This window comes from Petaurus breviceps, unplaced genomic scaffold (assembly GCF_028583685.1).
Source record: "Petaurus breviceps papuanus isolate PSGF00001 unplaced genomic scaffold, PetGlider_PUasm1.0 398, whole genome shotgun sequence".
Lineage (NCBI taxonomy): Eukaryota > Metazoa > Chordata > Mammalia > Diprotodontia > Petauridae > Petaurus > Petaurus breviceps.
In genome coordinates, this window is record NW_027186314.1 from 390,473 (window position 1) to 415,950 (window position 25,478).

Sequence of the window (25,478 nt, forward strand, 5' to 3'; positions counted from 1 at the left end):
CCACCTCTCCCCCTATTCCTCCAGTGCCCCCTCTCCTCCTGGGTCCTTCAGGCTTCCTCACTCTCCAATAAGCCCCCTCTCTCCGAAGCCCTAATCTGATGCTTTCTCTGCATCCTCGATACGTTCTTCCTTGCTCCCCTCTCTCCACCTGTGGCTCCTAAACCCTCAGGCCTAGGCTGGCTCCTTCATTCTCCCCCCATCCTGGCACTACCTAATGGCCCCTCACTCCACTCTCTCTCTCCCTGCCTCACTTCCAGTTCATTCTACTCGGTCCGCCTCTTCTCCCTCCCTTCTCAGTGTGGCTTCTCTCCATCCCCCTTTGTCCTGCCTTTTCACGCCACCCCCAGCTCTCTCTCTCTCCTCCTCCATCCTCCCACCTTCATCCCGTCTTCTATCTTTCTATCTAGTCGCCCTCTCGCCACCTTAGCCCCATCTCTCCTTCCTGACATCAATCCGCAACTCTCACCCATTCCTTCCCCTCCCCCTTTCCAGCTTCACCAAATTTTAGATCCAGAAGGGATCATCTCGTGAGGCCAACTCCTTCATTTTACAAACGGGAAATCCCAAACTTGACAAGTGACTTGCCCTGGGTCATTCAGGCAATGATAGCAGAATCGGGAATGGAACCCAGGTCCTCTGGCAACGAATCCAGAGCTCGCCCTCCGCTACCTCTCGGACTTCCCGTCTCCCTTTTGATTCAATGCTGTCAGTCCTCTCTCTCCCTTCATCCCCTGGCCCCTCCTTGAGGTCTGCAACCTTCAGAATCCCCTTCCCTAGCTCCTTCTTTCCCCATTTCTCTCCCCTTCTCCATCAGACCCTTCCCTCTTCTCGTTCCCATCCATCGGACCCCAACCCCAGTTATTGACTCCCTCTGTCCCCATCCTCCCAGGTCGCTCTCCCTGCCCAGCCCACGCAGTCTCTGTCTCCTCTCCAGCCCTTTCCTCAGTTTCCAGTCCCCTTCCCCCCCCGCCATCATTCTGCTCTCTCTATCTCCATCACTCCATTCCTGCTCCCCCCTTAGCACCGGCTTACTCCAGTTTCCTGCCCAGTATCCCTGGGCTTCGTTCCTAACCCTCATGGTCCCCTTCCCTCACCTCCGTGTCCCCTTCCTTAGTCTGGAGTGTCTTTTTCTCTCCACCGCAACCCAGCCAGATTTTACCCTCAGTTTGGTCCCCCTCTCCCGCACCAACCTCCTCCCGTACTCACAGTGGGGGCGGGGTTGTGGTTTCCAGGGGAGGCGGGGTGGCTCCAGGCCTTGGCCCCTGGGACAGAAGGAGAAAGCAAGGGGAGAGTTGGGGGCTCAGGCTGCGGGGCTCGGACCCGGGCCGGCGGCTCCGGGATCCGGGCGGTGGCTGCTGCTCAGGGGGAAGGGGGGGAGGGGGCCGGAGTTGGGGGGAGGGTCTGACATCACTACCCGTGGAGGGGGAGGGACCACCCTAACCCACCCACCCCATCCCACCCCTGGGCCTCCGGAGGCTGCTGGCCCCACCCCTGCGGCGGACCCCGGCATCCCTGGCTAGGAGAGCAGGGGAGGGGCGAGCCGACCCAGCCACCTGTCAGCCGGGAGCCCGCCCTACACCGACCAGGGCGGGGGAGGAAGGCTCAGGAGCTCCGGGCTGAGGGACTACAGCTCCCGGCATGCTCACGGAGGAACTAGCCCGCGCTCCGGCCGCGGCTGAGCCGCGCGGAACGCCGGGAAATGTAGTTCTCTGACTCTCCGACGCCGCTCCCTTTCCCCACCCCCACCGGGCTAGAGGCAGGGGCCAGGCGCCCACGCGGGGCGGGCACGCGCGAGGGACCAAGGGAAGGACGCAGAGGAAAAGACACATCGCAGCTTTTTATTCGGCAGTTGAGGGAAGGCAGAAGAGGGGACAAGATGTTGCCGAGGCGAGGCGCGGCCTGGCCCGGGGCCTGCAAACTCCCCCCGCCCCACTCCCACCCTGGAGATCTCCAAGCGCAGAGCGGAGCGCCGACCCAAAGAGGAACCCCAAGGCGGCCTCCGTGGGATCTCTTGGCGGAGGGGTGCGAGGTGCACCCCGCTCAGGGGTCCCGGTACAGGGGACGCAGTGCTCACCGGGGACGGGGGGATTCGGGGGACTTGGAGGGGGGGACGGGGAGCTCCCAGCTCAGGGATCCCGGGGGGGGGCCCGCGCCCGAGCGAGGCCCACACGGGCTGCCCCCCGGTCGAACACAGTCACATGGGGTCCTAAGAAGACGTCCCCGAGGATCCAGAACGGGCCCGCAGGCGGTGGCACGTCCAGCGCCAAGAAGCCGGACAGACAGAAGCGGGTGCGGCCGCTGGCCAGCTGCGGGGCGAGGGCAGGAGCGTCTGAGCAGGCCCGCCCCCCCCAGCGGTCACCCCGGCCGCAGCCCAAGAGCATCCCCGGCGGCGGCTGCGGAACCCGAGGGAAGCCAGCAGGTCACCGCGCTCCGACCCCCGAGGGTCCCTCTTCCAAAGCACTGTCTTTGCTCTGGGTTCCCTCTGGGTCAGAAACGGGGCCCCGGTCTCCCACCCGAGCGGCCGGAGGTGAAGTCACTCCTAGGGCCCCTGGCACTGTGCCCTAGGACCCCTGGAGTGGCGTCGCTAACCTTCTCCACCCCTCCCCCCTTAACTGGACTACTTCCCGCAGCCAGTTGATGGGTGACGTCACTGCGGGACGGGTGGGAGGGTGGCGGACCTCGTTCAAAGTGCTGTGACGTCAGCAGAAGCTCCCAGTCTGCTGCTCTTATCTCATTTCCCTCCCCCCTTCTCCAAGGGGTACTGCCCTATTCCTCAGGGAGCTCCTGCCGCATCTTTGGGATAGAGCCCCTTCCCCAGGTCTATGTGTCTACCACTCCCCCCCCAAAATTCCCCCACCAAATTCCAGATTCCTTCCTTTCTCCAGGGAACGCAGCTCCCAGTCCTTGAATTTTCTATTACGTCACACTGCTGGGGGAGGAGGACTATGTCTCTGCTTTGGTCAGTAGGGGAGAGAAGGTGATGGGAACCCAGCCTCACCTTCTGCATCGGCCCAAGATCGGGCCCCCTAGTGCAAGAAGCTTAGGGGGCCCACCCGCCCATCCCCCCTATTTTCTGTGACTTGAGTAAGTAACCTCACGTGAGCCATCTACCTGAAGGACGTAATCTTGGGCTGTCAGGTTGAACCAGACACCACCGAGCAGGAAGGAGATGGGTGGGAGGGCAGAGAGTCGGTCACAAGGGATCAGATACTGCAGAGGGTTGGGGGGAAGGGAGGGCAAAAGTCCATTCTGCTGTGTCACGCTCATCTCGTTCTTCCCCATTCACTCCAGCATCGCTCCCACCAGAATTACCCGCTCCCCCCTCTTGGGGGCCGTACTGAGCGCAAGCGCGCCCCCCCCCCACCCCCCCAGCTCGCCTTTCTCCAGCCTTCTCTCGCCCATGGGTCTTTGAGTCTAACCTGGGCTCCCCATAACGACAAGTTTACAATAGACCCTGCGGGGTCTCTGCGGGAAAGGCCATCTCCTCCTAGCAGCTGGTTCCTGGCATCCCAAGGCACCCCATAATGCTCCCCCCTCAGCTCTGTAGAGCCTGCTACTTAAAGCTGATATCCATCTATGACTCTCTGCAAAGTTCTTTGGATATAAGCATGCATTGGAGCCCACAGCAGCTGTCTGAGGGCATTTCCCGTCCTCCTTTCCCCTACCACCTGTTCGGCCCCTTCTCCAGGACTCCGTCATCACTTCGGTCCGCCCTGGGCCCAGTGCCCACCCTGCCCTTCCTTCAGTGACCAGCAGGGCACCGAGAGCTTCTGCCTGTCTCCCTCCTCAGTGCCCCGAACAGTGGGTCTCTCTTTCCTCCCAGCCCCATCTCAGTTCCCAGCAGAGAGCGTGCAACTTCTCTCTTTCTGCCTTCTCAGGGCGAAGTACAGAGCTCCAGCCCCTGGAGGGATGCAGAGGATCACCCCTGACCCAAAGGTCCGCGTGTGGTTTAGCCCCCTTCTTATAGAGGTCAGGATGAGCAAATGTCAGTTGGACAGACGATCCCAGTCCTATCTCCTCACCCTCCACCCTGAGCCCGAGAGTTCTGGGCTCCTAGCTTCTCCCCTCCGCCACCTTCTCTCACCTCTCCAGCCAGCAGTGGAAAACCGCCAATGAGTTTGTGCAGCGCTCCGATCTCTTTGGAGGGCCCCGTGATGAGTGAAGTTCCCGTGTCCAGAATAGCAGCACAACCGTTAGGACACAGAGTCAGGGAGTGGCCCACAGTCACACTGGGGAGGAAGAGAGGACATGAGCCCCTCCATTCTCTCTCCCCCTCACTGACCCAGGCACCTACCCGTCCATCCTCCCCCCCCCCCGCCCCAGGCACTTGCCCCTCCAACCCCCCCCACTGACCCAGGCACCTGCCCGTCCAGCCCCCCTCCCCACTGACCCAGGCACCTGCCTCTCCAACCCCTCCCACCCTCCCACCTCCCACTGACCCTTCCTTAGAGACTCCAGGGGAGTCAGGCATGCAGGCAATCGAGTCCCAGGCCTTTCCTGGCCCTTGGCCCCCAGTTCCCCAGCCTCGTGCCCCTTAGGGAGCCTGGCATTTAAGCCCCTCACCGGTCCATATGGATCTGCCAGTAGGCTGGCCTGGTGACCGGCAGGAAGGTAAGGGGGGGGATGTAGAGAGCTGGGTCTGAGCCTCCTAGAATCACTTCTCCACCCAGCACTGCTTCAGGGTCCCTGCGTGGCAAGAACGGAATCTCTAGAGCCCGAAGGACCTGAGATAAGTTCCGCCCCCTCATTCACAGATGGGGAACTGGAGGCGAAAGTAGCCTGCCTTTGGTGACCAAGCTAATAATTCTGGGAATCAGAATTTGAACCCAGGTTTCCTGTCTCTCAACGATGGCTCTGTGCACTGATGCAGGAGGATGATCAGGTCCCCGGGGGCAGGGGCAGGGGCAGGGGCAGGCATGGAGGCTCAAGAAGGGACAGGTAGGATTTCCAGGGTTTCCCAATAGGGGAGTTAAATTGCCTGTCTATGAGGCCCCTGACAACATGGGATGAAGAACCAGGAAGGACCTTGGGAAACAGCTTATCCAGCCCCACTTTATAGAAGAGCAAACGGGGTCTTAGAGAGGAAGAGAGGGTTATTTGCACCAAGAGGTGAGCTCTCCTGAGAGTGGAGGGAGAGGAGGGGCTTTCCAGCTTGAAGGGGGGGGGGGGGGTTCCCCCCTGGGGGGGGGGGGGGGGGGGGGGGGGCTTCCCATCCCAGGCCAGCACCTGTTGAGGTAGAAGGAGAAGATGGGCTGGTCCAGCAGCCCCAGCTCCATCAGCGTGTCCAGAGGAGGCTGCACTCCGGCCACGGCCAGAGCTGGAAAGCCCAAACCGAGGATTCCATCGAAGTGGGCAAGCAGAAAGGCCAGGCTTGGTTCCCATAAGGCCTCCCCAAAAGCTAGGGGGGCCCCCCCAACGCCTCCAATCTGGAGGAAAGGAGGGGACACACTGCAAACCCCAAGGTTCACATAGGAAGTCCCTGCCCCTTGAAAACAAACAAGTCTAGGCTGTTGGTATCCTCCAGGCACGCCTGCCTCCCTAAGCATTCATTTCACCAGGCACTGTCCCGAGCGTTTTCTGTCTGGTATCATTCAAGCCTCACTTCAGCCCTGACAGGGAGGTCCTATAGTCATTACTCTCATTTTACAAATGAGGAGACGAGCAGAGGCCAAAGCCTTGTAGCTAGGGAAGGAGATTCACTGTTGGAACCCATCCCTAAAGCCAACAAGTGATAGTGGGGCAAACTCACAGTCAGAACATCCTCACTCAAAATGCCATCCAGCTGCCCTGTCCCGTAGCGAATGGAGAAGTGGGTGCCATTAGGTCGGAAGGAGCTGGAAGCCTTGGGGTCATATCGACGATGGAACCCTGGCCCATGAAGGGATGTAGGGCTGTTAAGGGGAGTTGCTGTGATGTCATCCCTCACCCCATCCCTTTGGCCCTGGGCCTGGAGCCAGAAGGACCCATCCCACCCTCCTATCTGACAGAGAAGGAAACTGAAGCTTGACCAGGGACATTAGTCAATTGTCAAAAGAAGATCGTGGAACGTGATGGCTTCCGTCCGTCTCAGGACCGTCCGTCTCAGGACCGACTGTCTCAGGAAGAGGCAGCTATTCTATTAGGTTCTGTTAGGTCCCAGAGAGCAGACATTGGGAAGGACTGCCCACCATGAAATGGCCTTGCGCAGAGTGAGCAGAAGCAAACCCCCTCATCCCATGTAGGCTCAGGTTGGAATCGATGACCTCTTAGATTGTCTCCTGGCTGCAGAAGCCATGACTTAGTGAAACTGAGACCCAGAGAGCATAGGTCACTCAACAGCCTTGGAGTCCACAATCTTACTGATCTGACAGGGGAGGAAACTCAGGGCCAGGCCCAGGAAGGGGACTTTTCCAAGGTCACACAGCACACAAAGAGACCATCCAGTGTCTAGGCTAAGCCTCTTATTTGATGGAGGAGGAAATGGGTTCAGAAAAGGGAAGGGACTTGGCTGGTGGCACGGCAGGAAGTTCGACCAGGCTTTGGACTTCCATGGAGGCCTCCCTACCACCCACCTCCCCTGCACCCTCCCATTCCCGCCTTCTCACAGCAGCCCAGGCTGAAGAAGCTGCAGCGTCGAGATGGGACCCAGAAGTTGGAGGAGCCAGTGTCAAAGATGACGGAAAAGTTCTGGGGGGGTGTCCCCAGCCCTATCTCCCCGTAATACTGAGCCTGCTTGGAGAGGGAGAGAAAGAAGAGGCTGAGAAAAGACCTTGACGAGAGAGGGGGGAATGAATGGCGTTGGGAGATGGGCCGGGAGAGAATGGGACCGGGCCACTTACGTCCAAATACTTGGAAAGTGGCTCAAGAATGGGCGTGTTCTCTGGCAGGACGTGGGGGGTCCTCCAGCCCCTCAGTGCATGGAGGGCACCAGGTGACCCTGGAACCCTGCGCAGGGGGATCCTGCAGAGAAAGGGCGGGTGCTGCTGGGGGACCTCTAGGGACCCACCCCCCTTGGCCTTGGCCTCCAGGAAGCCCTCCTGGATTTCTCTGTTGTTCCTCCTCATTTTCTCCTCAGAACTCCTTGCAGCTACTTCTCTGCATGCATGGGACACCCCCAATGGGAATGTAAGCTCCCTGAGGACAGGCTCTGTTTGGGGCCTTTGGGGTATTTGTCCTGTACTTTGGCACATCAAAGGAGACTTAATAAGTGGTTGCTGACTGATTGGCCAATTGATTTGTATCCCCAGCATACTACCCTGCACTCAGTGGGTGTGCAAAAAATACTCATTATAGCAAATTAAAACCTTCAAGACCCATAAGTGACAGAGTCAAAAAGTGCTGGGCCTGGAGTCAGGAAGACCTGAGTTCAAATCCAACCTCTGACACTTTACTAGTGATATGACCCTGGGCAAATCACTTAACCTCTGTCTGCCTCTCTTTCCTCACCTGTAAAATGGAGAAATAAGAGCCCCAACCTCCTAGGATTGCTGAGAAGATTAAATAAAAGAAGAGAATAGTTGTGAAGCACTTACCACAATGTCTGGCAAATAGTAGGCTCCAGAGAAATACTCATTCTCTTCCCTCCCCTTCTCCACATCACCCCAAAGACCATCTTCTCTTCCCCCATCCCCATCCATGGAGAGCAAGAAGAATGTGGGGGCAGGGGGAGCTTTCTCCCCATTAAGGACTGGGGTGGGGAATGTCCTATGGCAATTGAAAGACATGTTGGGAAAAACCGGGGGGGAAAGGTTGGAAGGGAATTTGAAGGTGTCCAGGTCAGGGAGGATGGTGCTTGGGGGGAGGAGAGAAGGGAGCATTCTGGAGGAGAGGGGGCCCCCACTACCTGATAAGGGAGGCCATCACAGGGCTCAGAAGCACCAGCAGAAGCAGCTCCTGACACAGGTGCATCCTGGAGCAGATATGAGGGGCACATAGGAATGACTGTGGGGATCTTTCCCTGGAGTCCCCACCCTACCCTGCTACGCCCTACAAGAGGGCCGGAAGGGCTGAGTGGTCCTGCTGAGAGTGTCAAGGGCCCTTCTTTGTCAGGAGAATACTTGGGCACAGAAGGGTCAGGTAGCAGCTTGGTGCCACCCAGAGCACCTGTCAGGACCCCTTCTTCTCCCCTCTCCTTGCTCTGAAGGGTCTTAAGGACTGCTCCTAGCCTGGAGTGATGTCTCCCCCTCCCCCTCCCAATTCTACACTTATTGCAATCTGCTAGAAAGGCATGGCATTGGAGCACTCTGGGGCCATTGCTTTATGGTCCTGCATCAGTCCTTTGATTCTAGAGTACTGGCTGTGATATTGGACAAGGCTCTTTCCCTCTCTGTGCCTCAGCTCCTTCAAATGTAAAACAAGGATTAGCCTCAGGGGTTTCTAGACCCCAGCCCCTCTGGATAGGCCAAGGGCAGCGCATGCCCCTGGGGAATTTCCAGAGCCTCAGCCCTCTCTCCCTTTCCTTCCTCCTCACTTCAGGCCAGTTGCTATCTTAGGCCCCAGTGAATAATTAACCTCGTGTCCCTTCTAGGGGAACAGAAGCACCCTAGAAGGGGCCCCAGTGTTTGGAAAGGGTCTGGCCTGAGTGCCAGACTGGAGAAGCTAGAGGAAGGTGGAGACCACTCAGGAGTCCCAGGGCCTTCAGGAATCACAGTCTCTGAAGAGAAGGACCTGAGGGACCAGCTAGCCCAGGCTGTACTTGAGCCAGCCTCTTGTCCCCAGCACACCTGCCATGCTTGGCATGCTCTTACAGACCCCATGGAGTACCAGCAGGCCTCCACATGCCCTCCTCCTTGGCTCCAGGCTCTGGTGTTGTCCCCTTGGTCAAGGCTGACCCTCTGGTGGGTTCTCAAGCCCATGTCCTGCTGCCTCTGAGGCCATTGTCTCCCCCCCACCCCGTCTCCTTTCTCTCCCTGACTACAAGTGCCTTACAACTTATGATTCTCCTCCCTTCATAGCCACAATCCTAGACTGCCTACATCCTGGTACCCTCTTGCTTCCTTTTGTTCACCTGCTCCTTACTCAGCTCATCAAACTCTGACTTCTGCCCCATCAACCACATGAAAGCCACTCTCTGGTCACCAGCAGACTCCTCACCACTGAATTCAACAGCCTATCCTTATTCAGTCTGGTTTTTATTTAGTTTTTTTTCAACTAACAAGCATTGATTTTCTTTCCCTTTCACATTGCTTCAATTGAGGAAAGGAAGAGAAAGGGGGGAGAGCGGAAGAGAGAGAGGAGAAGAAGGAGGAAGAGGAGGAGGGGGGGAGGAGGAGGAGGAGGAGGAGTGGAGGAGGAGGAGAAGGAGAAGGGGAGGAGGAGGAGGAGGAGGAGGAGGAGGAGAGAGGTCAGGGGGAGAAAAGAGGAGACACACATAGAGGAACAGAGAGATAGAGAGAGAATCCTTGGAACAAATACAAAAGTCAAGCAAAACAAATTCCTCTGTCCCCACATGATACGGTCCCAGGTATTAAAGGCCTGGAAAGTTCTCTCTCCTGATGTCCCTGGCACTGTCACATGGTTCACCCTCAGAAATGGACAGGATTTTAGCCTAGAAGGCAACCCTAAAGGAGTTGCTTGGCCATCTGCTTCTCTCTAAAGCCCTTTACGTCTTACTCATGGTTGAAATCACCCGTGTGAAATTCTGCTTTGGGCTTTGTCAGCATGGTGCTTCTCACACAGCAGGTGCCCAATGGATGTCTTTTCATTCAGTCAGTCAATCAACAACCACTTATTAAAGGCCTACTATGTGCCAGGCACTATGCCAAATTCTGGGGACCAGAAGACAAAATGAAACAATCAGCTCACCGACCTCCTGGTGCAGTAGAGATTTCCAACCGCCCTCTTCCTCCTGCATGCACTTTCTTCCATGTCTTCACTGATGCTACCATCTCCTAGCTCTTCTCCCACCTCTCTGACTGATTCATCTCAGCCTCCTTTGCTAGAGCATTCTCTTCCACCCTTGAACAAATCACCTAAACTCCCTACTCCTCAATTTTCTCATCTATAAAACCAGAGGATGGAGCCAAGATGAGACAGGCACACACACCTCCAGCTAAGGGGTGACAGACTCGAGAATGCGGCAGATATCTTTGGACATGACCAAAGAGGGGATTTCTTTCACTTGACTGTGCATATTTATGTGGCTTCTTTCCCTTTTGTTCACTTGGTGTTGGGGGGAGGGGAGAGAAAATAAACGTTTGTTAATTGGAAAAGACAAGATCAAATGAGGGGGTTGGAGCAGTGTAGCAGCAAGCACCCCAGCGTCCCCAGGGTGGCTGACAACACAGGTTCTTAGATCTGCTTTGTTAAAGAAAAGCAACTCAAAATGGGTTAACAAGCTTACTTTAATCAGTCAAACATGTATCATTTACCTAGTTCAGGGGAAAGAGGTCAGCACCCCGAACTTCAGAATACACAGACAGAATTATCAAGACAGAAACAGATCAAGTAGACAGCTTTCCAAACTGTCCAACAATTACATCCATACCAAACCAACATCTGGGTTTTTCAAAGCCGGGGGGATCTGGACAACGGCTTCCCAGAATCCATATCAAATCACAGAACACTTCTCAAAGTGAGCCCCCAAACAAAGCCTCAAATCAGGGTTTATATACCCTTCTCCTGGCTCAGAGAATGTAACAACCTTCTTCACCCACTGGCCAATCAAGAAGTATCTACTGAAAAACAAGCCTCCCACCCCAGGCTCCAGGTGCACTTTAGCCTGGGGCAGGGAAGATCTTTAAATTTACATTCCCATTACAAGCAGCTGGCGTTGGACGTTCTTTTCAGTTCTATGAGCCTATGAGCTATTGAACATGGCTCTCTCCTGAACCTCTTTCTTTCTCTGCTCTCCCTAGACTTGGTGTTTGAATGTGGTGGATAAGTTCTCTTACCTTGGCAGTGTATTTTCCAGGGATGTACACATTGAAAATGAGGTTGACACAAGCTTTGCCAGAGCTAGCTCAGTGTTTGGGAGGCTCCAAAGGAAAGTGTGGGAGAGAAGAGATGTTAGACTGCATTCCAAATTGAAGGTCTACAGAGCCATTGACTTCATTGTTGGATGCCTGTTGGACAGTCTGCCAGTGCCATGCCAGGAAACCGAGTCGCTTCCACTTGAATTGTCTTAGGAAGATTCCAAGGATCACCTGCTAAGATAAGGGACTAGACACAGAGGTCCTCACTCGAATTAAACTGCCAAGCATTCAGACTGCTTCAGACAGTACAACTTCAATGGGCTGGTCACATCGTTTGAATGCAAAACATCCCCTTGCCAAAGAGACTATTTTTATGGAGAACTCACACAGGGCAAGCGTTCCCGTGGTGGTCCAAAGAAGAGATACAAGGACACTTTCAAGGTCTCTCTCAAGAAATTTGGAATTGATTGTGTGACATGGGAGACACTGGCACGGGCCGCCCAGCATGGCATGTCCACTTACGAGAAGGTGCTGTGCTCTGTGAGCAAAGCAGAACTGATACAGCTGAAAGGAAACACAGGATGCGCAAATTTGGAGAGTCCACCCCACATGATCACACAGACTATTTGTGCCTGACCTGTGGTAGAGCGTTCCAAGGTTATACTTCTCTGATCGGTCACAGTTGGACAGTCAAAACTTGACTCTGGCATAGTGATGTGGCTTTGGTCCTCTCCGAGAATGAAGGACAGCAACCATGATTTCAATCATCATCTATACTCAGATGACTCCCAAATCTACATACATAGTCTTCACCCCCCTCCTGAATTCAATTGGCTGCTAGATGTCTCCCCCTGGGCATTTCAAAATCAACATATCCAAAACAGGATTCAGTGTCTTTGCCTTTAAAAAAAATTCCTCTTCATACTTCCCTGTTTCTGTGGAAGGCACAAACATCCTTCCAATTATGGAGGTTCCCAATCTCAGTCATCTCTGACCCTTTCCCTTCTTCATTCTTATCTGTCTCATTGAATCTATCTTCACAACATCTCTTGCATCCACCTGACCCCTCCCCCCCACATGACCACTGCCATAGCTCAGGTCCTCGTCTCCTCTCGTCTGGGCTATTTGCAATTGAACTCTTGGCTTCCAACGTCTCCCCCTCTCCGTTACATCCTGTACGTGGTTTCCAAAATGATCTTCCTAAGTAAAATACTTGGTTTGTTTGATGCCTATGGAAGCATATACCTACAGAAGTGTGACTTGAAGGAGAATCGTGTTATAATTATGCAAGCCACCAGGTGGCAGTGAAAGCTAGTGTTCCGCCAGCTCAACGAACAGTACTTTTACCAGCTCAGCTTGTATTACCTCCCAACATGGTGGGCTCATAATTCCAACTAGGAGTAGGAATGATTGCTCTCTGAATTATAACCTGTCAAACAGTTCAGCTCCCATTCTCACTTGGGTTCCTGACCTTTATTTCCCTTCTCACAATAGCTGCAAAAGGTTTATTCACAAGCATTTGGAGTAAATGGAGCTCAGTAAAAGGAAATTGAAAGAAAAGTGTTAACAGCATTGAAAAATCCAAAGTGACTTGAACACACCAAGACAGCCGGGAAGTCTGGTAGGTAGAATACTGGGCCTGTAGTCAGGAAGATCTGAGTCCCAACTCTGGTCTCAGATGCTAGCTGTATGACCCTGGGCAAGTCACTGTAAAAATGGGGCAAAATCATAGCATGTACCTCCTAAGTGGTTGTGTGGATCACAAGAGATGGGCTTTGCAAACCTTCCAGAGCTAGAGAAATGTTAGCTGTTGTTATTGTCGCCATTATTGTGAGTAGCTGTGGTGCCGTCCCCCAGCCTTCCTTCTACATTTTGTTCCCTTCTCTCAAGGGGGACAGATGCTCTCACAATTCTTGTTGATGATGAGAACCATCCTCTCTGCTTTAGAGAATCCCCAGCTTCCTTCAAGGCTTAGCTGAAGTGCTGTATCCTGGATGAAGCTTGATCCTCTCCGCCAAGCTGTTAGTGCTCTCTCTTGCGGAAATTACGGACTTTACATTTGACACTGACTTATGAGAAGCCCCCCCCCCCCCCCAGCTATTTCATCTCTGAACTTCCACCTATTTTTGGTGGCTAACAATACAGAAAGAGGGGAGACACCAGGGCTAATAGTAGATGCAGTTTCTTCTTTTTTTTCATTGATGCCTTTTGTTTTTTCATCATCATAGTTTTCCTCAGTATTCCTCCCACACTCCCCCCAGGGAGTCATCTCATGTAACAAATAATATTTTTTAAAAGACAATAAAAAGGAAGAGGAAAAAAATCAGCATAACTCAACTCATGAACATATTGAAAAAGTCTGAAACCATGTGCCCTTGTGTAAGCTCTGTGGATCCCCCAGCTCCCTGAAGAGGTGGGTTGGGAGTGTCCTCTCATATCCTATATTTCTCCATTGGAGTGCTATTTGATCTTTACAATTTTGTTACATTTACTGTTGATGTTTTGGTGGGTCATTGTTCTTTCCATCTACATTGTTGTTATCACTGTGGTTGTTTATTTTTTTTTGTTCTGTTTATTTCACTCTGCATCAGTTCACCTAGATCCTTCCATGCTTCTATGTACTTATCAATTCATTATTTCTTACAGCATGGCAATATACCATTTATTTACATGTATCACAATTTGTTTAGCCATTCCCCAATCTGTGGCCATCTACTTTGTTTACAATTCTTTGCTATCACAAAAACTACTGCTATAAATATCTTCGAGTATGGGAGGATTTTCTTTGTTTTTTATGACTTTCTTGGAGTAAAAGCCCAACAATGAAATCTCTGGGTCAATGGTTATGGTCATTTTATTTGCATAATTCCAACTTGTTTTCTGAAATGGATGTAATGATTCACAGCTCTACCAACAATGTACCTACCTCCCCACAACCCTTTCAATATTGACAATTGCCATTTTTAGGTTATTTTTGCTAATTTCCAAGGTGTGAAGTAAAACTTTAGGGTTATTTTGATTTGTATTTCTTTTATTATTAGTGATTTAAAGCATTTCTTTTCATGTGGCTGTTAATACTTTGCAATTCTTTTGAGAATTGTTCATATTTTTTGACCATTTACTTATTCGGGAATGGCTATTTGTCACACATATGTGCACATATGTGTGTATGTGTGTATATATTAATCATTTATGTATCTTTGGTACTAAATACTTATTAGAGAAATTTGATACAATTTTTTTTCCATATCCCTTCTTATCCTAGGTGAACTAATGTTGTCTGTGCATAAGTTTTTCAATTTTAGGTAATCAATGTTGACTGCTTTATCTTTTGTAATTTCCTCTTTCTCTTGTTTGGTTAAGAAAACATGTCTTGTCAATAGCTGCGACAGGTGTGTGATGTCTTTCTTTTCTAATCTTTTTTATAGCACGGTCTTTAATATTATGGTCATGTATCCATTTAGAATGTATTGTGAAAAGTGGTATAAGGTAAGTCTAATTTTTGCCAGAATGCTTTCCAGTTTCCCCAGAAGTTCATATATCCACATGTACATACATACATATGTGTGTCTGTGTGTGTATACACATATCAAATAGGAAGGTCTTTCTTTGTGTTTTCTGCCTTATAGAATGCTGACTTATTAAGTTCCATTGCTTTTCGTTTCCCGTCATCTAGTCTGTTCTTTTATTTCCCTTTCTAATTTGTTTGGTTTTTACCCCCTACCAGATGGCTTTGCTGACTCCTGTTTTAGAACACAATTGGAGGTCTGGAAGCGCTATTCCCCTTTCACCCTTACTTCTTTTCACAATTTCCCTTGGTAGTCTAGATCTTTTGTTTTTTTCAAACAGATTTTGTTATTATTTTATTAAGTTTTAGAAAGTATCCTTTTGGCAAAAAGCATCCCCGTTGTCATGGCGGCTTCTGCCGCCCCTGTTCTGCTTGGTCTTCGAGATGCCGAGATGCGGGGCAACTTTGAGGAGTCTCAGGATCAACCTGGGCTATCAATAAAGCGGGCGGCATGCCGGATAGCCTGCCCACAGTCCCCGCCGCCCGCCGGGCTCGGACGCTGAGGGGCTGCTATGGCGCACCCTAGAAGACTCGCCCCATCACCGCCTGTTGCACGTGTTCGCCTGTGTCCACTGGGATTGCGTGGGCAGCCGTGCAGCTGGAAGGTGTTGGCAGAATCAGGGAGAGTACACACAGAATTCCAAACTGAAACAGAAAGTTGAGGACTGGTGTGAAGGAGCACAGGACTGGGGAGATGACAGTGAAAGCAATCTTGCACCAGTGATTACTAATGATCTGCATGACTCCAATGTAGGAGATAATTTTAATGAAGATGAGGACATAGAATGTGTGTCTCAACTCCAAGAACTCACGCTCGATGAAGCTTTAAGTGACTCTCGTTCCTTTGGTCACACGATATCAGCTGGAAAAGAACATGTACTTTCCAACTCATCAGTTCCTGTGTTTCAACCCTGCTATATCAATGTTGTGGGCGAGAAAGATTATACGAACTTTGTTGATACAAATAACGCCCCAAAACTTCTGCAGGAGTATAGACAAAGTGAGGGAGTTGAATTGGAATTTCTGATAGCTCAAAGTATCATTTTTGACAGTGGTGAAAAATATGAGAAGGCTGTTTCCAAAAGTAATGACAAAATATTTTATAAATTTATGAAAAGAATATCTGCCTGTCATGAACAGATTCTGAGGTACTCTTGGAATGGGCAGCTTCTCTTTATAACCTCTCCTTACTCAGATGCTGCTGAGATTCCATCCTGCAGTAACTGTGGCAGCTCCAGAGTATTTGAATTTCAGCTTGTGCCTGCACTGGTCAGCACGCTCAAAAACACTCTGGTAGATATCTCTGTTGAATTTGGAACAATTTTAATTTGTACTTGTCAGAAGAGTTGTTGGTCTGCTTATCATCAAAATCCAGTGGAAGAGTTTTGTGTTATACAGGAAGATCCAGATCAAATGTTATTTAAATAGAATCTTTCATTTTCCTTGTGTAAATAAAATTTAATTTTTAAACTGGCAAAAAAGAAAAGAAAGTATCCTCTTGGTAATTTGATTTTTGCAACATTAAAAGTGTAAATTAACTTAAGTAGTAGTATTGTCATTTTTATTTTATTGGCATGACCTAGCCACGAGCACTGGATATTCCTCTAGCTACTTAAATTCTTCTTTATTTCTTTAAGGAGCACTTTACAATTGAGTCTATCCAAGTCTTTTGAGTGATTTGGTAAACTGATTCCCAGATACTTTATGTATTTCATAGTTATTTAGAATGGAATTTTCTTATTATTATCTCTTGAATTTTGTTTGGATTATGTAGAAAGAGTCTATTTTTGAGAGTTTATTTTGGGGCATGCAACTTGAGGCAGCTAATAATTGTCTCAACCGGTATCTTGTTGATTCTCTAGGATTTTTCAATAAACCATCATATCATCAGCAAATGGGAAGAGTTTTATCTCATCTCCAGTTATCTTTATGCCTTTAATTTCTTTCTCTTTTCTTGTTTCTAACATTTCTAAAACTATAAAAAATAATAGCAGAAAGATTCTAATGTATCCTCATTGAGTATAATGCTGGATATTGGTTTAAGACAATATAACATATAAAAAAAAAAGGTCCCTCTATGCCTCCACTTGATAGGGATTTTATTTTTAAAACCATTTCCCTAATTACATTTAAAACATTTTTAACATTCACTTTTTAAAAATTTTATGTTTTAAATCCTTTCCTTCTCTCTCCTCTCCCCCTCACTGAGAAAGGCAAGCAATTTGATATAGGTTATGCGTGTGCAGTCATGCAAAACATATCTCCATTTTAGTCATGTTGTGAAGGAAAATACAGACCAAAAAAAAAAAACCCTAAGAAAAATTTTAAAAAATATATGCTTTGACCTGCATTCAGACTCCAGTAGTTCTGTCTCTGGAGGTAGATAGCATTTGTCATCATAAGTCCTTTAGAATTGTCTTGGATCATTGTGCTGCTGAAATAGCTAAGTCATTTACAATTGATCATCACACAATGTTGTTGTTTCTGTATACAGTGTTCTACTGGTTCTGCTCATTTCACTTTACATCAATTCATGTAAGTCTTTCCAGGTTTTTCTGAAATCATGCTGATCATTTCTTATAGCACAATAGCACTCCATTACAATCATATACCACAACTTGTTCAGCCATTCCCAAATGGATGGGTATGCCCTCAATTTCCAATTCTTTGCCACCACAAAAAGAGCTGCTGTAAATAGTTTTGTTCATGTGGGTCTTCTTCCTTTTAAAAAAAATATTTTTGGGATATAGACTTAGAAGTGGCATTTTGGGGTTAAAAAGGTATGTGCAGTTTGATGGACCTTTGAGGATAGTTCCAACTTACTCTCAAGAATGATTGAATCAGTTGACAACTCCATCGACAATGCACAGGTGTCTCAATTTCCCCACATCTCCTCCAACATTTATCATTTTCCTTTTCTGCAATATTAGCCAATCTGATAGGTGTGAAATTGTACCTCAGAGTTGCTTTCATTTGCATTTCCCTAATCAATAGTGATTTAGAGCATTTTAATATAATTATAGACAGCTTTGATTTCTTCTGAAAACTGCCTGTTCACATATTTTGACCATTTATCAATTCAACAATGACTTATAAATTTAACTCAGTTCTCTTCATATTTGAAGAAGGAGGTATTTGTCAAAGAAATTTGCTGTGAAAGTTTTTTGCAGTTATGATTACTAACTGTATATCTCTCTCTATCTTATTTCCACTTGTTTATTCTTCTCTCTCTCTCCTTTTACCTTGACCCTCCTCAAAAGTGTTTTGCTTCTGTCCACTGCCTCTCCCATTCCCTCCTCCTTTCCCTTATTCCCTTCTCCTCCTACTTCCCTGCAGGTCACGATAGATTTCTATACCTATGAGTATGTATGTTAGTCCCTCTTTGAAACAGTTCTGATGAGAATAAGGTTCATATATTGTCTGCCAACCCCCCCCATTTCTCCTCTACTGTAAAAGCCTTTTTATGTGAGATAAGTTATCTCATCCTCCCTCTCTCTCCCCCTTCTCCCAGTGCATCTCTCTTTCTCACTTAATTTTATTGCTTTATACCATCCCATCATAGTCAACTTATACCTGTAATGGTAATGTGAATCTTCCACGCCCCGTGTATTGGCAAGATAACTGCTACTTAGCATTTAGTTTCAAGTTCATAATTGTGTCAAGTATCAAGACCCAGAACTTGTGAATCCCACAGTGGGATGAACTTGATGATGTGGCAGGAAAGGGTGGGGCATGGAGGAGCTAATAAGAAGCCCAGGCCGGAGAGGGAAGAGAGTTTGAGAACAGAACTGGTGGTGGCAGAACTGCTTCTGAGAGCCAGCCAGAACTTCTGCTGACAATGGCCGGGAATGATAACTGCTGGGAGTAAGCAGTGTGGAGGCTGAGCAGCTACTGTGAGTGAGGAGAGGAGGATCTTTGCCTGAGAGAGCCTGTTTTATTTTGAAGGCTTGGGAATGTGGGTGTTCAAAGCATTAACTATGTGTACCAACTTTGTGGGTACTGTAATGACTTTGACTTTCTGGTTTGGGGATTCAGCTTTCTGGTATTTGAATAAATGCTTTGGCTTTGTCCTCCACGTCGAGAGTCTGCTGCATTTTGTGATTCACAACTACACCAGCATATTAATAGTCATTGTGGGTATTGTGAATATTGCATTGTTATAGCACCTGTGCTTTCTGTCTATATGTACTCCTACCTGTCCTAATAATGATAAGGAGTTACAAGTATCTTTTTCTCATGTAGGAATGCAAAGAGTTTAACCTTATTGAACCACTTATGATTTCTCTTTCCTGCTTGCCTTTCCATGCTTTTTTTTGAGCCTCCTTTTTGAAAGCCAAATTTTATATTCTCTTCTGGACTTCATCAGGAATGCTTGAAAGTTCCCTATTTCGTTGAATAGTCAATCTCCCCTCTCCTCTACTCCCCCCCCCCGAAAGATTATAGTGAGTTTTGATGCATAGATGATTCTTGGTTATAATCCCAAAGTTCCTTTGCTTTCCAAACTATCATATTCCAAGTCTTCTGATCCTTTAACGTAGACGCTGGAAAATCAGGTGTTATCTTCACTGTGGCTCCATGATGTTTGAATGGTTTCTTTCTGGCTGCTTGAAATATTTTTCTCCTTTACTTGGGAGCGCTGGAATTTGGCTGTAATATTCCTGGAAGTTTTTATTTTGGGATCATTTGGGAGGTGATTAGTGGGTTCTTTCAGTTTCTATTTTACCCTCTGGTTTTAGAATATCAGGGCAGTTTTCCTTGATAATTTCTTAAAAGATGATGTCTAGGTTTTTTTTTCTGATTATGGCTTTCAGGCAGTCCAATAATTCTTAAATTATCTCTCTTCTATCTATTTCCATGTCAGTTGTCTTTCCAAGGAGATATTTCACATTTTCTTCTTTTGGTTACATTTCATTGTTTCTTGATGTCTCATGGACTAGCTGGATGGTGCAATGGATAGAGTGTTGGCCTTGGAGTCAGAAGAACCTGAGTTCAAATTTGGCCTCAGTCACTTACTGACTGTGTGATCTTGGTCAAACCACTTAACTCTGCTTGCCTCAATTTCCTTATCTGCAAAATGAATTGAAAGAGGAAACTCTGGTATCTTTGCCAAGACACCCCCAAGTGGGGTGACAAAGAGTTAGACTTGACTGAAAAAACTAAACAACATATGTGTCACAGAGTCATTAATTTTTATTTGCACAATTCTAATTTTAAAGGAATTATTTTCTTTAGTGAATTCTTATACCTCTTTTCCATTTAGTCAATTTTGCTTTTAAAGGAATTCTTTCTAGTGAATTTTTGTACCTCTTTTCCCATTTGGCTATTTCTGATTTTTAAGGAATTCTTCTCTTCAATGGATTTTTGTGCTTCGTTTACCATTTGGACTATTTTGTTTTTTAAGGTATTATTTTCTTCACAATTTTTTGTGCCTCCTTTATCAAGCTATTGACTCTTTTTTTTCATGATTTTCTTATATAATTCTCATTTATTTTTTCAGTTTTTCCTCCACCTCTCTTATTTGATTTTTAAAATATTTTTTGAACTCTTCTAGAAATTCTTTTTGGGCCTGAGACCAATTCACATTTTTCTTTGAGACTTTGAATATAGCTTTTTTGACTTTGTTATCCTATTCTGAACTGATTAATACTGATTGGAATAAAATAGGGGTCCAACAAATCATTTCTCTCAGTTTGGAGGGAAATTTGGGAGCACTCAAGAAGCTCCTGCCTTTATTCCACCATCTTGTCTCTGCTCCTTCATAAGGATTTTAAAGAGACACAAGATGTTACAATTTGACCATGACCCTCCCCAGCTCAAAAGCAGGTTAAAAATGACTTTTTATTGCCTCTAGGCTAATACAGGCCCTCTATACTTTGTGACCCCTTCCTTTCCAGACATTTCCTTCTAGGGTCCTTCATACATTGTATGTTATGATCAAATGAAATAACTGTTTCCTCAATTTCTGCCTTGTGACTTTGCAGGACTGTCTCCGGTGCCTGTAACATCCTCACCCCTTACCTTCTCCTCCAAGAATCCTAAGCTTTCTCCCTTCCTCTAAGGCTCTGTTGGGAGAACACCTATAAGAAGCCTTTTCTGATCTCAGTTGTTAATGCTCTGGACAATAAGGGTAAAACTCATATAGAAATAGATCCCTATGTCAATGTATACAGTTAAAGAACCACATACTAGCATTATGTGTGTTTTATTCTATTTTTGTTGATTTGGCTAAACATTTCCCAATTTTCGTCTGGTTCTGCCAAACTCCAGAATTCTGCAGTGGAATTTGGCACCTCTTGAAATCACCTTGTGTTTATTTCTGCTCACATTCTATCTCCCCAGCAGAAGGGAAGCTCTTTGAGGGCAGAACCAGTTTCGTATTGGCAACCCTAGCACCTTGATGTGGCCTGGTATGTAAATGACACTTATTGAATGTTGCTGTAGCTACATTCAGGATGTTAGAGCCAGGTGGGGTCTATCGCCTACTCATCTTCATAGCTGTAAGCCCCCATTTCTCCGAACTGTTCCCCTAATCAATACCAAAGTTCAAGGCGTGTTTTCATGAAGAGGTGAAATATATTTACTTAACATAAAATGCAAGATAAATTAAAAGGCATTAAATTAAGAAGCTGGTCCTTCTTCATGCTCAAACTTCCTTCTCCTATGCGGCTAGTCCTGAGAGGTCTAATTCTACTTGCTAACATCAGTCCAGCATCCATGGTCTGGAAGAGAATGCATGCTAATTGCTTGCCCACCATCCCTCCTGGAGCAGGTCTAACAGCTGGGATGGTGACATCTCTCATGGTAGGTAAAGTGAAGCCTTAAGGCCCCAAGGCACTCCGCCTTACATATCTGAAATTGTAGTACCAGCAGGACTAAGGAGAAGCCATTTCCTAGCCCCATGAGGAATGAGGCACCCAGGGAAACTCCTTCAGCTGTGGGTGTGTTTTTAAAATTCTGCTTCTCTCGGTCTCTGTCTCTTTTTCCTTCTTCTTTGGCCCCAACTCTGTGATGCTCCTACAGGGCTGTGACTTGTGTGTCTCCAGAGGTCTCTGTCCAGCACACTACAGATGCTCTCGTCTGGCCACAGTGCCCACTTTATGGCTGTCTATTGTCTCCATGATACCTGATGTCAAACCCAGCCCAGTGCTAGTACATGTTAAATGAATATCCACTATCAGCTTTCTGGTTGTGTGCAGGACACATCTTAAAGTTTAATTCCCATTCTTGACACTTTCTTAAGTCTGGACAATCAACAAAACAAGAAAGAAAGTCCTGATTTGTAGATTTCCAGGGTGTAATAGCTCCCACTAAAAATTTAACAATTGGGGCAGCTATGTAGCACAGTGAATAGAGCACCAGCCCTGGAGTCAGGAGAACATGAGTTCAAATCCAGCCTCAAACCCTTAACACTTACTAGCTATATGACTTTGGGCAAGTCACTTAACCCCAATTGCCCTGCCTTCCCCCCTTCAAAAAGACAAAAAAAAAATTTAACAATTGCCTTTCTTTAGGCATAAATGTGAGTGAGTATTAGCTGGATCCCAGCTCTTTCTAGACATTCCCCCCTCCCAATTCAGCAGGAGGGGATTGGCCCCTACATCACACACTGTTGACATAGAAAGCTCCTGGTTCCCTAATGTCCCAGGGAAGTCACTCTACAACCAGCCCTCCCTCGTCTTGGACTTAGGAAGCTGATTTTTTTTGATGCCCAGGATTAAACTTGAAATCCATATCTATTAACTTTCACCATATTCTACTTGGCTCAAAGCTTCAAAAGCTAGACGTTTTACTTACACAATAAGAGGACCCGGTAGGTCAACATGCATTCACACCATGTGTTAGGCACCAGAGACAAAAACAAAGAGTAAAGTAAGCCACTGTTCCCCAAAAGCGTCTTTTCTGCTGGGGGAGACAGTGTGCACAGCAGGGATGAAGGTCAGCCTGGTGGCTGGTGGAGGAGGGCCTATTCCTTCAAGGAGGCCCCTTCTGCTCTACCTGGTGCCAAGGCACTGGCTAGTTGGGGACGCTGTTTCCTGGCTGGCTCGCTTGGGGATGCTCAGACGGCCATTTTGTGATGCCCACAGGCATTCACTGTGATTTTTTCCTCTCTTCTTACTTCCCAGTTAAGACAGCCCAGCCGTTACAGTGCCTTCCCTGCCTCTTTCCTGGGGTCGGTCCAGGGAAGCTAATGCACAGGAAATATTTCTGGACAAGGCCTGGGGTCTTCTCTGACCTCGAGGGGCTGCCTCTCCCTGTTCACTGAGGCTTTGCTTCTTCTCTTCCCCTGGGCTTTTTTTTTTTTCTGTTCTTAGGTTAGAGACAGAACAGACTGGGCTGACCCTGGGAGCTTCCAAGGTCTATCTTAAGTGTAGTCTGTTGGCAGCAGAGCCTAGTGAGATGCAACCTGTGGGATTACAACCAGCAGGGGATCAACTCCAAGCCGAGACCCTCAGTCCTGCGGCCAGAGAGGGAGCTGTCCACTGACAAGGCCACAGCCCGCAGTGAGCTGAGGGGAGGCTGCAGTCAGCCCTGGCAGTTTGAGGTGCTCTCCCCATGGCCTGAGGCTCCCCAGAACAGTATGCTCTGCTTCAGGCAGCATTCTACTTGGGTCTACATCCTTCGTTAAAGATAATCAAAGCTAACTGGTGCATTGATACTGAGGAGAAAGCAAATGGTCAAACTGATATTGGAGACATGATTTTGATGGTCAATACGATATTGAGGAGGTACTCACTGGTGATCAGTGCTGGGGAGAACATGCCGGAGTTGGGGTTCGAGCCAGATAGCATTAGAAGAGCCCCTGCCCTTTAGGGGAACACCTGGAACACTGTGGGGGGATCCAGTGAGGCATGCTCAGGGCCTGCCTACCAGGGCACTCGAGGCTTGGGAGACCAAGGGCCGAGTCTTGCCACATAAGCACGTACAAAATAAATGCAATGTAACTTGTGGGGGAAGGCAGGAGAGGCATCATGAATAAGGAGGAGTTTGATCTGAGTGCCAAAGAAATCTAGGGTTCCTAGGAGGAAGATACTCCAAAAGACCCTTCCTTCCTTCCCCCTTCACTCCTTCCCTCCTTCTCTCCTTCCTTCCTTCCTTCCTTCCTTCCTTCCTTCCTTCCTTCCTTCCTTCCTTTCTTCCTTCCTTCCTTCCCTATCTCCCTCCCTCCTGCCTTCCTTCCTTCCCTCACTCCCTCCTTCCTTAGTTCCTTCCTCTGATCCTTCCTTCCCTTCCTCTCTCCCTACTTCTTTCCTTCCCTCTTTCCCTCCCTCCCTCCTTCCTTCAGGGATCTGTACAGCACCAGCGACTCATAGCACTGCCCTGGATGAGGCCTGACAATAAGCCCTCTCCTCGTTGCTACCCTTCTATACTACTCTTCAAAGCATTCTGGCTCTGCTGATGATGCTGGTCCTCTTTCTCCTCTCCTGGGCCCATAACTCAGCCTTTCATCAGTCCCTTCATAGTGGATTATTCAGTGGGCCTTTGGCTTGGCCTGCAGGGGAGCCCTTTGGGTTCACCCCCTTCTCTCCTCAGAGCTCAGGCAGTGTACCATGTGCCCTCAATCACACCTCCTACCAAATTTTGGGGGAGTCTCAAGTTCCCTCTGCCTGTTTCCTGTGAAGGCCTGCCTTGACAATAGTGAGGATTCAGTTCCAGACCTCTGCAATAAAGTAACAATGAAGTGAGTCACATGAATTTTTTGGTTTCTCAGTGCAAATGAAATTTATGTTTACACTATACCATAGCTTATTTAGTGTACAATAGTGTTATTATATCTAAAAAATAATGTATATACCTTGATTTAAAATGCTTTATCACTAAAAAAAATGCTACCCCTCATCTGAGCCTTCAGCAACTCTTCATGTTGTTGCTGATGAAAGGTCTTGCCTCCAGGTCGATGCTGCTGACTGATCAGGGTGAGGGTTGCTCAAGGTTGGGGGCCAAGGCTGGAGCAATTTCTTAAAACAAGCTGACAAGGAAGTTTGCTGTATCAATTGGCTGTTCCTGTCATTTGAACACTTAGGGGCCATTGTAGGGTTATTAACTGGCCCAATTTCAATATTGTTGGGTCTCAGGGTTAAGGATGGGCCCCAAGAAGAGGAAGAGAAATGGGCAGGGAGAATACACACCATGCTTCTTGATTATGTTTATATGGGCATGGTTTGTAGGGCCCCCAAATAATGACCATAGTAGCATCAAAGATCACTGGTCCCAAGTCATCATAGCAGATGTAACAATAATGAAAAGTTGGAAATATTACGAGAATTGCTAGAATGTGACCCAGAGACTCAACATGAGCCCATGCCATTGGAAAAATGGCACCAACAGACTTGCTCCATGCAGGGCTGTAGTAAACTTTTCATTTATAAAAATCACAATGCACCATAAAACAAGGTTGGCCAGTCCTTGGTGCATTTGTGCCCAGTATCCTGAGGCCAGAGGTCTCATTGTGGTCATGAGCATCAGGGCATCTCCACTGTGATCCTTCGCCTGCTGGACCTGCCCTCCAGGTAGCTGTGAAGTGCCCACCAGAAATTATACACCAAAGCCCCCTCAAACCTGCTAGAGGGGACCCCTACTAGGTTCCTTGGAAACTACCTAATAGGCCCCAATAGTAAAGAAATGTTTCACCTGTGTTGCTAGAAACATGCCACAGATTCCCACAGATTCAGGTCTGTTTATGTTTGTATCCAAGGCTTTGCTAAGGGACTATGGCTTTGCTTTGCTTCAGCAGAAATAATACTAAGGCTTTCTTTCAATAAGAATAATACTGAGAATGCTTTGCTTCAATAAGAATAATACTGAGAATGCTTTGCTTCAATAAGAATAATACTGAGAAGGCTTCACTTCAATAGAAACAATGCTAAAGACATTGCACCCTCCCCCCCTTAGAAACATATTCTGTTGCTAGCAATCACATTGTCTATAAAATTATGTCTAAGAGAAAGCTCGGGACTGTCTTTCCCTCTGAGAGGCAGTCACCAGCTGGTTAATGAACACTCCTAAATTATAATTGGCTT

General features: G+C 47.9%; 1 protein-coding gene and 1 pseudogene across 1 annotated transcript; one reads left to right on the forward strand and one right to left on the reverse strand.

Annotated features, from left to right (window-relative positions):
* Positions 1-2,103: 2,103 nt before the first annotated feature.
* On the reverse strand, positions 2,104-8,092 carry NAPSA (napsin A aspartic peptidase). The gene is made up of 9 exons (XM_069100334.1): positions 7,823-8,092; positions 6,819-6,939; positions 6,585-6,708; positions 5,750-5,868; positions 5,227-5,426; positions 4,564-4,686; positions 4,085-4,229; positions 3,112-3,210; positions 2,104-2,306 (listed from the first exon to the last, which is right to left on the reverse strand). The coding sequence occupies exons 1-9, from the start codon at positions 7,885-7,887 to the stop codon at positions 2,127-2,129; spliced, it is 1,176 nt and encodes a 391-aa protein (XP_068956435.1). The 5' UTR covers positions 7,888-8,092; the 3' UTR covers positions 2,104-2,126.
* A 6,712-nt stretch (positions 8,093-14,804) lies between these two features.
* LOC138170834 (programmed cell death protein 2-like pseudogene) lies at positions 14,805-15,950 on the forward strand (annotated as a pseudogene).
* Positions 15,951-25,478: the final 9,528 nt, after the last annotated feature.